Here is a 15,306-nt window from a genome sequence, read left to right on the forward strand (position 1 = left end):
GCAGTGGCTTACTGAATTGTTTATCTTTTCCTCCAACAGATAAAAATCTTTGCTCCTATTCAGATTTTTCTGGTGCAACGGAAGTTGTGTTGGGAGCAGTTCTAAATGGAGGAGATGGTGAAGCTGCATGGCAACATACACAGCTGTTTAGAGACAGCTTAACAGGATGTGGAGAAAATTGCTTGGAGATAATTATAAAACTCAGTGACCTCTGAGAACCTGAACTGAAGAGATGTTCTTTGGATTCCTTGAAGACTTTATACCATGGATACAACATGAAGATTTGGTTGGCCGTTCCTGTTCATCCTGCTGGCAGCTTATTTCCTGTTTCACTGCTTCCATTTAGCCAACTTGAAACTGCACGTGTATTGAATAGGTAAACATCACAATGAAAACCTCTTTGCTTTAAAAACAAACACCAAAATTAAGGGATTGAATCATTAAATACTCTTTTCTTAAACTTCATGATGGAAAGGAAACAGTTTTTTAGGAAGCAAAACATGATCATAAGAGCACAGAGCAATTGTAACCGATTTTAATTTGGAGTTTTGGGCTTGGCTTGCTGGGGATTTTTTTATAACCTACTCCTTGGAAAAACAGTTTGAATTCCATTTTCCTATTACAACAGGTATTTGTGATGATTTTTAAAATATTTTAAAGAATAATCGAAGACTTAGTCATTTTAAGAGAAAACTATGATTTTATGTAATAACCAGAAGAGCTGAAATTAAGATAAATATTGAAGCAATCTTAAAATGATCTTGTTAGATATCTAAGTATTAAACTTGCATTTAATACCTAGAAATGTTTGGAAATATGATGGTGTGCTAGGAAAATAAACTAATTTTGAAAGAAATGTTCATTATGTACCTAAAATTGTCATGGCCTGTGATATGAAATTGAGACTTAAAACTGAGTAAGAACATCAGATTTTTTTCTAGGAAAAAATAGATTATTCATTATAAGTACTTTTTTAATTATATAAATTCAAATTTGCCCACCTTTAAAAAGATTTATTAAGCGTGTAGGTTGAAATTACTTTTTAAACTATTGTCTTCAGTTGCTTTGAATGCTTTTTGCAAATTTGATGTAAAAGTATATACAGCTTTTCTGTTCCTTAATGCAGCGTTTAAATTTCTTTGCATCGAGTATAATAAAAACTGCCACCCAGGAGATGTCAGATGTAGCAGTGCTGTGAATAAAGTGAATGTTCAGATTAGGTAGTCTTTATCAGAGAATTTGAGGAGGGCTATGGCTGGACTGTACAAGAAATTTTCTATTATAGCACTATAATGCAAAGTTCAAACTACAGTTTTATTTTAAAATAAGTGAAAATTAGGGGTGATGCTATCAAGATCAGTGTTTTTAAAGCTTTTTGTTCCTTTTTTCTGACCCTTCCAACCACTTTATTGATTTGAAATCATTGTCAAAGATAATTTACATTGAAATAAATGTTTGCTGACTTTTCAACAAATCTAAGCGAATATAAGACTATTTAGATTTTATTAGGAAACTGCGTATGCATAGTGAGTATAGGCATCAAAATTATACCACAGACATCTTAAAAAGTAGTAGATTATGGCAGCTCAGGAGTGACAGAATGACGTATGATAGATTACATATTTTGTTTCAGAATGTAAATTGACAATTTGTGAGGGGGATTAGAAAGAGAAAGTCTCACTCCCTTAATACAGAACAACGTAGTTACAGGGAGCTGTATGGAAGGGTGTTCGTCTACACTTGACTAATGCGAAGTGAACTTGCCAGTCTCCATTTAAAACTCCTTCTGTATTTAGTTTCAGCTAAATGCTAGTTCTGAGATTTTGAGTGGGAACCCAACAGAAAAGTATTTTAGACTAATCTGTATATTATGTTGGAAGAAAATAAGCAAAAAAAGATGACTTAGTGACACCAATCAACAAAAATGTTTCCGCTTCGTGATTTTGATAGCTGAAAAAGGTACTGCTTTAATCAGAAATTATTTTTGGCGTTGTATTACTTAAAATAGAGGGCTGTGAGGAATTGCAGAACAGCTTAATTGCATTTGATAATTTGAAAGCAGAAGGCATAATAAATTTAAAAGTAGTAAGATAAAAGTAATTTTCTCACAATTTTGGTCAGGATCTCTGGGGGAAGAGTAATAGCTGCAGATAACTTAATAAAATCATACACTCAAAGAGTAGAGTAGTTGAAGTCCATTATTAAAATGTTTGAATGAATTAAAAAGATTGAAAAATGCCTCGCCAATCTAATTACTCAAGAAGTACTTCTGTATTTGTAAGATCACATGCAATCAATAAAAGTGCTAATTTTAGGAAAGAATTAATGAGTAAAAGCCTCAGACTGAATAGACCTAATCTGAAAAAGTTAAATGGAACTCCTTCAGGTGTCTTTTGGAGTACCCTATAAACAGTGAACGTTTTAAATCTCTTCATGCATAAGCTGTTTTAAAGGCACAGTTTTCTTTGTTGATCTCTCTTTCAGTGCAACTCTTAATAAATTTTTAATTATTTTTTGAAACCAGAGGTAATTGCTCATCAATAGTTGCTTAATAATAACTTACAGTATCCTGAATTTGCAATATTTTATGATGGAAAGATCTGTGCTGCAATGTGCTTTAAAAGTAGGGGTATTAAGTTATGCTGGCAATGATATGATACTGGTTGAGTTGTAGGAGATGTTGATCAGGGCATATGTGGCTAAAAGTCAGTGCTTACTCAGCTGCTTAGAAGTTTGAGGAGGAGGTTAAATGGGGAAAGAAAAAATACTGTTGACTAGAAATGTATGGCTTAATGTCAATATAGGTAAAATCAGCAATGTTTTCTAGAATTCAGTTTAGTTTGGTGCATTTTAAAGAATTACTAGCTGTCCAGTGTGACATGGGTGCCTTCCAAAGCTGCACTGAGATGTAACAGTGAAATCTCTTCAATCAAATTTTATATAAATACTATACTATCCAATTAATGGTTGCAAACTAATTTTGGAGTGCATGGTTTCCGACAGAACTGTGCGGGAGCCTGTGCACAGAATTCCTCCTTTCAAACAAATATTTGTTGTACTGCATTGTTGTCTCTCCACAGTTGATCATACAGCTGTTTACTTCTTCATATCCTGTTTTGACTCCGAATGCTGCATGCAGAATAGCAACCACTAGTGGCAACCATGAAATTGTAGCAGTAATTTCCTACACCCCAGGAAGTTGCTGGGAAAATGTATTTTTAAAACATATGAAGGAAGCCCCTTGTAGGTGGCGCAGAGAGAAAGCACAGGTATACAGGAGTCAAGCAAACTTCAGTATAAATTATATACTTGCACTGAGAAGAGGGTAATGAAAATGATCTCATCGGATCCTGTGTGATAACATCGCCTTTACTCATCAGTTATCCACGGAAGATTTTTCACATATAGTGGCTTAGGCATGAGATATAATCCCTATTATGTGCAACATCAGGAAATGTAGAACACTAAAAATAAAGTATGTTTGTCTCCATAGCACAGTGGAATGAAAACAGATGGTAGGCAGCACATATGGCTGCCAGAAGCTGGGAACACCCATTTGCAGAGTTCTTGCAGCTCAAAACAAAACAAGCCAAAACAAAGAAACTCCAAGGGGGGCAGAGATTGTTCTAGGGAGATACCAGGATGTCTGTCCTCTTCTCCACGTCCACACATCCTCATCTCTTTACCTTTGATTGCTTAAGCTAGGAATGGAAGTATACTACCAGTTAAGGATTTGATGTACCTTCTTAGTATTTGTCAAAACTTAGCATTTGTTAAGTACAGACATTATTTAAAATAAATCTCTAATTTCCACCATAGGTTCAAACCTCTGGTTTTGGACAAAATTTAAGATTTTGCCAGCGTTCTGTAAGCAATTCAACAACTTAAAAAATGTGTCAATGTTGAAAGAACTTCTGTATCATTGCTTCATATTGTATGGAGGGTCAAGGAGCAAATTACAGACAGGTGACTTCCTTAAACACAGTTGGTGGAATAGACCTAGGTCCTATCTATGCTTTGAATATTTTTTAAAAGTTATTCAACATTATTGGCAGCAGTTCAGCTCACTTTGTGCTAGCTCTTAAGGTTCTTTTATGGGGTACTATCGTTGTCAGCAGTGCTTTATACCTTGCAGCTTATGGCCTCTCTAAACGATAACCAGTGATACCATGTTTACTGGTCATTGGTCACATAGTGTTGTCAATGTGGGTAGAATGAAAGAGTAATAGCAGTAATATCTGGGATAAGATTATGTGCCTTATGCTCATCTTGAATATTTAACCCAAGCAGAAGGACAGTAGAGAGTCCACAAAAAAAAAAAGCCTTTAGTAGGTTGATACAGATTCTTCTTCCCTGAAGTTATTAATTTTAGGAGCAGAATTTTGAGACCTCCCATCCTATCATATAGCATTTAAGAATGGCCAAGTAACAAGCCACAGTCAACCAGCCTCAAGTATCTGTATTTTAGGTGTACAGATATTGTGAAATGTGTAAGGGTCTAAATGGGATTGTCTGCCCGTCTGAATAAGAGAACAGGGTTTTTTCCTTTGTTTAGATTTTTATGTTTATTCTTGGGCTTTGTGGTTTTTTTATGGTAAGCTTTATAATTAGGCTATTAGCTTCGTTTATGATTAGCCTGCTTCAGTTTCTGCAGCTTTATCTTTTTCTACACATTTCCATCTAATTTAAAATACATTTTAATTTGCTTTTAATTTATATAGAGGATTGCAACTGTATGGTAAATATACTGACAAAAATTAAGTTAGTTTCTTTACTTTTATTTGGTAAGAGGAGCCAAAAGGAATAGATTAAAAATATTCAAACTCAGCAAAAAAAAAAAAAGTAATAGCAGTTAAAACTGATGACACCCAGAAACCAACAAAAATACCAGGACTTAATGAAATTTAATGGGGAAAGAAAATGTAATGGACTACATAAGCTAGCGCTGGCAAAAGTAACTGGTTTTGAGACATTTTTTTAATGTGCTCATTTATATTTAGGTCACTGAAAAATTCAGTAGAAGAAAAATGCTTAGAATAGTGAACAGCTTTTCTGAAAAGCAGCCTAAGATTTAAGGAATATCCATTTTTAAACATCTTTTATTTTTACTACTCTAAGCTATAGAAATAATTTTAAAATTAAGAACGGGCTCCTACTGCTTGATATAGATTCATTCCTTTGTTCACTGAATAATCTGGGTCTTTGATTTTTGGAAAAAGTGTGTTTAGTGACGTATTGTAACTAAGAGTTTTAAGAGCACACGATCTGTAATGATTATGAGATTTCAGCGTGGCATTGAGCACCTACAGAGACTTGAAAGACTGAGTCTTAAGTACTGGCTAGCTATGACCTTCTGTTAGAGATCTTATAAATGGGGGGAAAAGACGATTTCACTGCATTTTGATTGTAATGTTTCAGTGTATGTTGTGTTAATTTGATCCTTTTACTACATAATGCTGTGTGTTATTTCATATCCTTGGAACTTCAGTAATACAATGTGTGTCTCCCATATCCTTGAAGTCCCAGGGGAACATATCTTCCCCCCAGAAAATCATCAACTAGCAGCTTACCTCTGTCGCAATCGGGAGGAAATGCTGGACTTATTTTAGATAAGCACCTCGGATAACAATATACAGATTCCCTTGTGAAACAGTCATAAGGAAACCAGCTGATGTAAGAAAATGAAGACATCCAAGAGCAATGTTTAAGCAAACTCTTAGTAAAGTAGGTGGAACAGTTGATCACAGCCTCTTAGAGCAGATGGAAACAGCAGCAAAGTACAGAATGGAAAGAGAGAGACGCGCTTCTTCCCTCTGCGTTACCATTGTGATGAGAAGGATAGAAGGTAATGTAATATATGTGTGTCCATGCTTGCGTTATGCCAAAAGTCAAAATAACGTGGTTAAACTGCAGCAGTTTTTGCTTTCAGGGAAATATATGCTATATTAAAAACAAAGTTCACCACTGGCAAAAAGATGTAAAACTTTATTGGCCAAAAGGGAAGTGCCTGCTTGTGGACTGCGTTAAGAATTCTGGAGCTGTTCTGGTTTGGTTTAGTAAGAAGCAAAACTGGTTTTGATTTGGGTGTTTTCTTTTGTTTAGTCGTTCGGGTAGGAGCTTCTGCCTCAGTATACTTACTGATTTCCATCATGTTAGCAATGATGGTTTCAAAGAAAATAGGCTAAAAAAAATAAATTAAAATAACAGATTGGAATTAAAAGAAAAACTTCGCAATGGAGGTAGCAGCGCAAACAGGAAGTGTTAGAGGCTGTGGTTTAATCTTAACACTCGAGGGTAGAAAAAAGTAAGGTCAGGTTAACACTGATAAATGAATGTCAAATTTGCATCATTTGGAGGTTTGTTTAGCAAACTAAGCTAATTGTTTCATTTTTCTATAAATCAAATATTTTTTGAAAGGAAGTCTTATCATCATAGGGCCTTACAAAGGCAAACAGTGCCTTAAGCAAGTTCTTGCTCAAGTGTCAGAACTATTATGAACTGCCTTCATAAGAAGTCATCTCAGCCCCTGACAATATTGTTAGTGGTATCAGTTATTTCTCTACTTCAAAGTCAGTATTTGATAATGATTTTTTTAATATAAATCCATTTGAATTTTTTTAACCAGGGTGTGAAAACCCAGGGTTCACATCAGTGCAACAGACATTGCAATTTTTCTTGACTATGCACTGTGACTGGCTATATTCTGCAACTTTATTTTATAGTTTTGTTCCAGATTTTTAAGGCTTGCCAGTAATTCATATTTGTACATAGTTTATTGCTGAAAAAGAATTGATGAATGACAGAAAGATACGAAGAAATGGGCATTCATCCAGTCCCAATATATAAATAACCTTCTGAAGACACAAGAAGATTTACATGCATTTCTGGCCTGCAGAAACAAAATCCATGATAGGAAACAGACATTAAAGAGAAACAAGCACTTGCCAGACTATATTTACCTTTTTTAAACTTTTTATTGCATTTACTTCACATACAGGACTGATTACCGGTCATGTGAAGAAATTCAGCCCTTTGCAAATATTCAGTGAAAAATACAAAGTCCATCTGTGAACAGAGCGTGGCGGCAACATGTGTGCTAGTGAAAGAGTGGTTGAAAGATAGGGCATGTGGAAAAAGAGAAAAGGAAATAATATAATTGATTTTTAAAGAACAGGAGACTTACTGGCATGTGATAACAAATTCAGTGGAAATCAACTAGAACCAACTCTACTCCAAGAATTGAACATTAAATCCATAACTGGGGAATACTTTATTGAAAAAGTTGTATGGAAAAAGCACTCTGGTCATGTAGTGTTACTTGTGAGTCAAGCAGTACTGATCAGTGGGTTTTGTATTTAATACATATTAGAATGAGAAAACCAGCACTGTAACATGCGATTAGTTCTATTAGTAAAAAGATGGACGCATTCTACAGTGCAGCATAATCAGATGCTTTGGCCATCTTTTGGAAGATTCCCTTGATTGACTTGTGATATTGGTTACCTCCTGGGGTAACCCTCCCTGTCGTCTTCACTGTTAAAAGCCCTTCCAAATTTCCCTTCTTCTAAACTAGTGGTTTTCATCCTTTGAAGCAGTCTCTGCGGTGGAGGTCAAGGCAACTTTCAAGTGACTCACAGGTAAGATATGGAGGCTTCCACACCATCCCTGGATTCTGTCTTTGCTTCCTGTGTATCGCAGGCTGTTACTCCAGCCCCATACAGCCTCCGTGCGTTCCCCAGCTCATGATAGCTGCTGTTGCTGCTTCTCTGGTGGGCAGTGGGAGAAGGCAAGCTGTGAGGATGACAGTAGCATAGTCCGCGGAGTGAGTTCCTTGAATGTGGTCCTCTGAATCTGCCGCAGCCTTCGTTGCTGCGAGATTCTGTCCGCCTCCTTGTATCACTTTAGTTTTTATTTGCTTTTTCTGTCTGTCCCCCCTGCCCCCCTCGCACTCGTGGTATATTCACAGGACAACTGAATCCTCAGCCCGTATCATTCCAGTATCGTGTCCCTCAGTAATCATCCCTCGCTCTGGTACCCTCCTATGTTCCCAGCATCATTGCAGTTCCCAGCAGGTCTACTGGCCATCAACCGCAGCCCGCTACAGGCCTTTCCTCACATCTTTTTGAGACTCAGTCATCCAGGAGGCCGAGAGGTAAGGGAGGTGGTGTAAGGGGCCCGCAAAGCAGGGGAAAGAGAATCAGCAGTCGTTCTAAGGGAAGGACATTAGGGCCAACGTTAGAACCTGATGTTTTAGTATGTTTATGCATATAGTTCAAAAGGGCAATGATGCTCCCAACCAAATTAAATCAGCAGATTTTACTTCTTGGGAAAATTGTTCCTCACATCTCATAGAAACATTACAGAAGAACAGCTGTAGAAATTGCACTGGAAACCCAATGAACCGCATGAAGCGTTATACATTATGTTTGCATGCTATGCGACGGATATCTATTGCAAGGATATGAATGCTGTTAAACTTTCAGTTTAACTCCAGAGGATGACCCAAACAAATACTGAATTGAGAATAATATTTTTATTTCATGTCTCTTTGAAGGATTAACTATTGCTTTTTATAATCTGCAAAGACCTGTAGGAGTAAAAATGCAAAGCACATCCAACCGTTAACATGCTAATTCATTTAGAGGGAATTTTAAAAGTAGTTTCACCTATTCTAGTATTTGCATCTTCCTGCTACTTTGTTACAGAACCAGTTAAGCGAGCCCTGTCCCTGGCGTAGGTAACAACCCTGGGGGGGAGCACCAACCTGACGGATCATGGGATAGGCCGTCACAAACAGCATGGGAGTAGCACAGATCAAGGGCGGGATGGCAGGCGCTGCAATCCTCGTTCTGCTCATGAAATGCAGTATTTGATAACTGATCATAAATTAGCAGGGAAGATTGAAACATTAAACGGAAGCTGGAGAGAGGCTTGGGAGTCCTCTGTTCTGCGTGTGCGTTCCGTGGGAGTATATCCATTGTAAGGGGCGGCTTGGGAGCGCCGTGTGGCGTGCCGTGCCACGGAGCTGTTTGGCTTCGTGGCTAAAAGCAGTCATGCTGGTTTGGTGAAGCAGCTTAGAGCTGGAGCATGTGCCTTGGGTTATGTTGGATTGTTGTAGCTTGTGCTGCGTTCCCATGGGTTGGTTAATGTGCCTGCCTGTATGGCCTGTAACTGTGCTCTGTCTTTATGGTAATTTGAGAGCTGGTGCGATTCCTGCTTTGCTGTACTTTAACAACAACTATCAGAAAAGAAAGGATTTTTGTTCGCTTTGAGTTCAATTCTGCAAGCAACTCAAAATTAGTAGCTTTCATTATTTGGGAGAATGGATGTTCTGATTAGAAAGCTGAGGAAAACTTTACATTTTATTTTGAGAATTAAATGTCACAACAAACCATACATACGTAATTGATCTCTTAAAATTTAGCTATTCTGTGACTTCAAGTAATTTCATTGTGTTTTCAGTCTTTATGCTAGTGTACTCTTTCATCATCATTGCTCGTGTCCCAGAGAACTGTCTCCAGAATATTTTGCGATAAATTAGAGAAAATAATGAGCAACTGAAAAAAACAGGTTAGCAAACCTGAGGACTTCACGTACATGCCTTTGGAACTAAGAGATGCCTTTTCAATAAATTAAGGGTAAGATGTAAAGTAAAAAAGGAGCTTCTGTGCTTCCCTATCACGAGTCACAGGAGAGAAATGAACTTGGCAGAAAAATGTCATGTTCAGCAGAGTGCCCAGTACGTCTCAAAAGGTACAGGAACATGGAAGAACCTGTAAGAATATCTGTGGCTTTGGGTAAAGAGCTAACTTCACTACTTTTTAGAACTCGTTACAAGATAAATGGGACCCTGATACTTAGTGTCAAATAAGGTTTCCAAAAATACTAGAAAAGATATTGATACATAAATTGCATTTTCTAAGAGGAAGTAAAATGTTGATTTGGACAGAGACTGATACTGTGTTGCAAATTTCTAGATAATGTGTATTGCCTTTTCATGAAAACCTGACAAATTCATAGCACTTACTACGTGGAAATAAAAGAATGTGAGCAGCAGTAACAGGCAAGGTAGAAGAAACCACACTACTTCCAGATAAATTTAAAGAGCTGCTCCTACTCTTCAAAGGCTTTCTGGTACAAAAGTTTCCAGCAGAAGAGCATATGTGGTATAACAAAGCTCAGTAAAAACCAACTAACTAAAAAAAGAAGGTGTGTTTGTTATTACAACAATTCCATAGCAGAGCAGTAACAACTTTGGCATGAGCTTACTATGAGACACAAGAAAATGTATTCCCTCTAGCTGTTGATAAGAACACAGTGTATCACTAAGTTGTTCTTTGCAAAATTAGATTTAAAAGAATGTAGGGTATGATTATTGTATAACAGTTTATGGATTTGTTGCAAAAATAGATATGTTGGCTTTTTTCATACTTAGGTCTGTCAGTAAGCAGTACTATAAAACATACAGTGCCTTTTCTTAAGGTTCTTTGCTTCATAGTTTGCAAGGAATGTAGGAATATTCTAAAAGAACTGCATCGATGAAGAACACTTTACTATAAGTTAAATGCACAGTAGATTTAAAAAAGAAATGTATAAAATAATGAGGGTGACTGCTTACGTATTCTTTGGGTTAAAAAAACCCCACAGGTATACATATATCAAACCAAGTTACTTTTAACACCTCATGTATATGAAAAACTCTTTTCTAGAACATTAAAATGACTTCACTAAGTATTAAAGCACATATATTCAAAGTCATTCAAAAGACTGTTTTCCTTCCTCACAGGTGACAGCCAGGAATCCTAAATCTAAGAAAGAAATGCTGTGACCAGCACTCAGCTTTCTGAGGTGCTCAGAAAAGGAGACATGCTCTTGGAAGCCATGCTGGACTGAAGATGACCTAGATTGAGGTTCCCAAATTCTAATACACATGTGCCATAGCAAAGTGCTGCCTAAATAATTCCTGAGTAGTCAAACACATTGTCCTGGCCAATACTGAATGCTGTTGCTACTGCAACTTCTGCTACCTCTGCCAACGGTGGCTACAGTCACAGTGAGCCAGATGCATATAAGAACCACTGATCTGGATGTTTTAACTTCACCTAAAGACTGAGGTAATGTGTTCTTACTTTTCTTTAAGAAAAACAGGAGGGTGCTAAGGAGCATGAAGATTTACAGAGGTAAATGGGAGCAACGTAAAGTAGGTAGTGGAAAGAGAAAATAAGCATTGTTAGTTGGGTAGAAATAGAACAGAAGACCATAACCTAAACATAAAAACATATTTAATTTGTTGCATTTTGTACTTTATTTACACATTCTCCTAACAAATACAGCAAGAATAAAATGCTAAGCAGAAACACCAGTATTGAAACAAGTAACTGAGGACAGCTGCGTGATATCTTGGAGAGAAACATTCAAGACCCAGAAATATCAAAATGTTAAAGGATCTAAAGGGATAACAAAAGATTTTTAATGCATTTCTGATATTCTTTGCTTAATATTAGTATCTAATGAAAATAGAAAAGTGCATGAAGCAGCTAGCAGAGATCACTTTTAAACACTGCTTGTCTAGTCTTCCAAGCTGTTGAATTACACAACTCCTACTGAAATAAATAGCAGCTGCTGCTGCTGAGCTCTGTTACAAATTAGGCCACCTGAGAAATTGTTGGATAGCTTATCTCAAACAAGTAATTGCTAGGGAGTTGTAAGTTCGGATAATGCTTACATTTAAGACTAAGTAGGTGGCTGAGCCTTGTGTACATCTTACCTGTTCAGCTGTACAACCCTCTTTCCTTTTTTTAATTTTTTTTAATTCAAGTATACATCTGATTTTTATAATCACTTTCTCAGAGTTCTGAAAAATTTGTTCTCAAAAGCCTAAGAATTGTCTGCTGACATAGGTAATCTGAAACAATGCAATGGAGCAAATGGAATTTTTAGTAAACAGGTTGCTGGAAAGATAAACAACTTAAGTCAGCCAGGAAAGAATATTCACAAATACAATATTATTGTATAAACTTCCTCTTCTAAACTGCTTTGTAATTGTCAGAAGCACAGAGTAAACACATTCCCTGTGCTGTGGGCTATATAACAGTAATTCAAATTCTAGGGCATCCAGTACCAAATCAAAAACACCACGGTCTAGTGATTCAAAGCACTGAGCCAGTATAAACTCAAGCTGCCAGTACAAATTTGCTCAAAGGGGTTGTTCGGTAATTTGTTGGATAGGTAACTTCAAACTGTCTGTGGTTCTGCTATTCTGTGTCTGACTGGACCCTTCACAGTTAGCCCAGATTTTTCTTTTTGGTAGTTCCTTCTTTTTGTCTTCCCCACTTTCTGTGCTCAGATGTGTTGTTCATTGATGTCCTCACATGTGCCTACCCCCAGCCCTCTTTCAGCTGGATGTTCACAGGACATTCACTCAACTCTTTTTGTTGATCTTTGCCTCAGATCTTCAGTTATCCAAATATTCCAAAACTTGTGGCCTCCTTCTCTTTTTCCCTTTGACCTCAGCATAAGCTATGTGGGTGCACTGGCCACATCTTAATGACATGCTCTCCCTCAGTGGCTCTAAGTGGAGACTGTACCACCTGCCTCTCTCGGGTCTTCCCTGAGACTTTCCTCTTCTTGGATTACCACAAGAACCACACAACTCAAAACTGAGAAAGGAAATGCAAATGCACATCCTGACACAGTCGTCACCAATTCCAGTCAAAACTGGTGGTAAAATGAAGCTCTGCAGGAAAGCTTGCCCTTCCTATTTCCCCCCAGTAATTACTAATCATACATCAAACCAGAGATAATGTGTCAGAGGTGACTGTGACTGAGTTTTAGCCCAAGAGAGCAAAGTGCCATCTCTTTAGACATTTCCCAGAATAGTGGGCTTCTCTGTTGGCTACACCAGTCATCACTTTTCTCCACGGATTCAACATGTCCACACATGCCTTGTAGAGTAACAACTCCTTCACCTTCCTGTCATCCCAGGAATGAGAAGACACAACTTTCTGCTATTAGGAAGCAGTCTTGATACTCACTTTGGACCCATCACGGATTTCTGTCTGGAAGGCTGGAGAAATACACTGGTAATGGGGACTTTGAATGAGCAAGAAGAGTCTTGCTGGGTAAAAATGAATCACCACTCACATTTTCTTGCCCAAAGAGTCTTGGGTGAACTGCTAGGAACAAAGCTACATGGCTTGGCCAAAAGATATTCCCCTTTGGAAAGAGAGAGCTCCTTTTCAGAAGGACAGGAAGAATAGGAGTATGTGTTTAACACACAGAAAAGCTACCCAAGTGAGGAAAGCCTAGCATGCTTCACTGTGTTCATCACCCTGAGCTCAAGGGAGTCAGGGACTTTCTGAATGGCATGTCATCTCCAAAACCTTGCTGGCTGTTTACATTCTCCATGCTAATTAACAATGCCATAATGCACTTGATGATTTCCAGCCTCCAAATGATTGCAGCAATCTGCCTCTCAGCTCAGTATAACTCTGCTGATGACCATTTTCACGCCATGTATGTTCAGCACAGATCTCCGAAACCATTGCCTTCTCTATGTTTCTTTCCGTTGTCTTTGTCCCCTGAGCATTTGCAGCTCTTCCCACTGCCACCAACTCTTTTAAAAAACTCAGATGTTAATAGCATGGATGTTCATTTTATTCATATTGAGAATTCCTCCCAGCAGGGCCAGCTCAACCTCCTCTGCTTCATCTCTGCATGCACCTTCTCGTGCTGTATGTGGTCGCTGCACAAGAAAGCTTTCTCCTAGACAAGGAATTTCAATACAAATATATTTCATTTCTATGACCATCTCCTGCCTTAGCAACAACTCTGCTTATGCTGCTCAGCAAAAGTGTATCACAGTTTAAGCCTGAATTGACAGTGAGGAGACTAGATGGACTTGGATACTAAAGCACTTCTAGTCACAGATAAATATTTAATGTTAACAAGTGACACAGCTTCCCTGTTCTGTGGGAGAGACAGTGCAGTCCAGAAGAGAGGCCGAGCGAGTCAGCGTGACTGTCTCTAACACAACGTGCCTCTCCTGCAGTGGGGGGAGGTGGTGCGGTCCAGAAGGAAGTCAGGTGGGTCAGCACAGCGGTCCCAGCCGTGCGGTGAGCAGCCCAGGCGCGGGGCCCTGGGGTCCCCACTGCTAAACCTGGGGCTTCTGCTGGACCTCTTCCCCAGCAACACCCCGTCAGCTGCGCTCACAGCCTGCCCTGCTGGGAAGTTCTCCACACCGCGGCAATGGCATGGCAATTAATAGGTTAGTTACAGGGGAGTGATTGGAGGGTAAACAGAGTTTAACCGGTCCAAACCCTATGCCAAGCTGTCACAAAGTGGCACGTTGTTCTTGGAGGATTAAGGTGGAAATGGCAACCTGACATAACCTGGTGTTTTTCAAGAGGCTGGTTGTGGAACAGCCTGACCCAGGAACAACTACTGACAAACATGCCAAGGATACATCAGGCAGAGGCGCGAGTCCTGGACACAGTGCAGATGAGAGTGTCAGGCAGTGCACTGACAGTGTACACCCACAGAAAACCACTAGTGTGTGCTCTTGCTAGTTCAGCAATGTTGTTTGAAATACAGTTGTGTAAATATGCTAAATTTATAAATATGGCTAAATTTATATCGTTAGATGATCCAGCAATGGGTAGACTTTTCTTAATTGCCTTGGAACCACAGCCTGAAATTCATTCAGAATCAAGGCAGTACAGGTATGTTGATACCTGTCATATTGTACTACCATAATCCTACTCAATAATTTGACCAGTTATTTCACAATTATGTAATGAATTATGGTGAAATTTTCAAGTGTGGTAGAATATGGAAATTACTTTCTTGCAAGTGTAAATATTTTATATTAAAATATGCGGTATTTGTTTATATCTTATGACAACTATATACAATGTGGAATGTATAATGTAATGGGTATCAACTGTTTCATAAATATTTTAGATCAAAATCGCAACTCACACTTTTTCCTGTGTAGTTTGCAGAAAACTGAGAGCGGTGATCACTCATTTAGGTAAGTGATTGTATCTGAGTATGTTCTCAGAGTAGATAAATGTACATAGTTTCACAAATAGGCAAGTTTTATGCCCTTTTAAGTCTGATTTCAGAAAAGCCACAGAGAAAGAGATGGCTTTATTAAACAGCAAGTAAACTAGAATAGAACCGGCAAATAACTTCCAATAGATGGGAAGTTTGTACATATTAAGTATAGAAATATTTAAAGATCATACATACAGCTGTCTTACTGCTAAACTAATTAAACACAAAGTAATGTTACAATAAATATTT

At 38.1% G+C, this 15,306-nt stretch overlaps 1 protein-coding gene across 2 annotated transcripts in view; it reads left to right on the forward strand.

Moving 5' to 3' along the window:
• The window catches only part of NGLY1 (N-glycanase 1), a 29,558-nt gene extending 24,104 nt beyond the window's left edge, over positions 1-5,454 (forward strand). For both annotated transcript variants that reach the window (XM_076331159.1, XM_076331160.1), the window contains one exon: positions 40-5,454. In XM_076331159.1, coding sequence (XP_076187274.1) covers positions 40-215 — 176 coding nt within the window. In that variant the 3' untranslated portion in view covers positions 216-5,454. The remainder of the gene's footprint in view (positions 1-39) is intronic.
• Positions 5,455-15,306: the final 9,852 nt, after the last annotated feature.

This window comes from Aptenodytes patagonicus, chromosome 2 (genome assembly GCF_965638725.1).
Source record: "Aptenodytes patagonicus chromosome 2, bAptPat1.pri.cur, whole genome shotgun sequence".
NCBI lineage: Eukaryota > Metazoa > Chordata > Aves > Sphenisciformes > Spheniscidae > Aptenodytes > Aptenodytes patagonicus.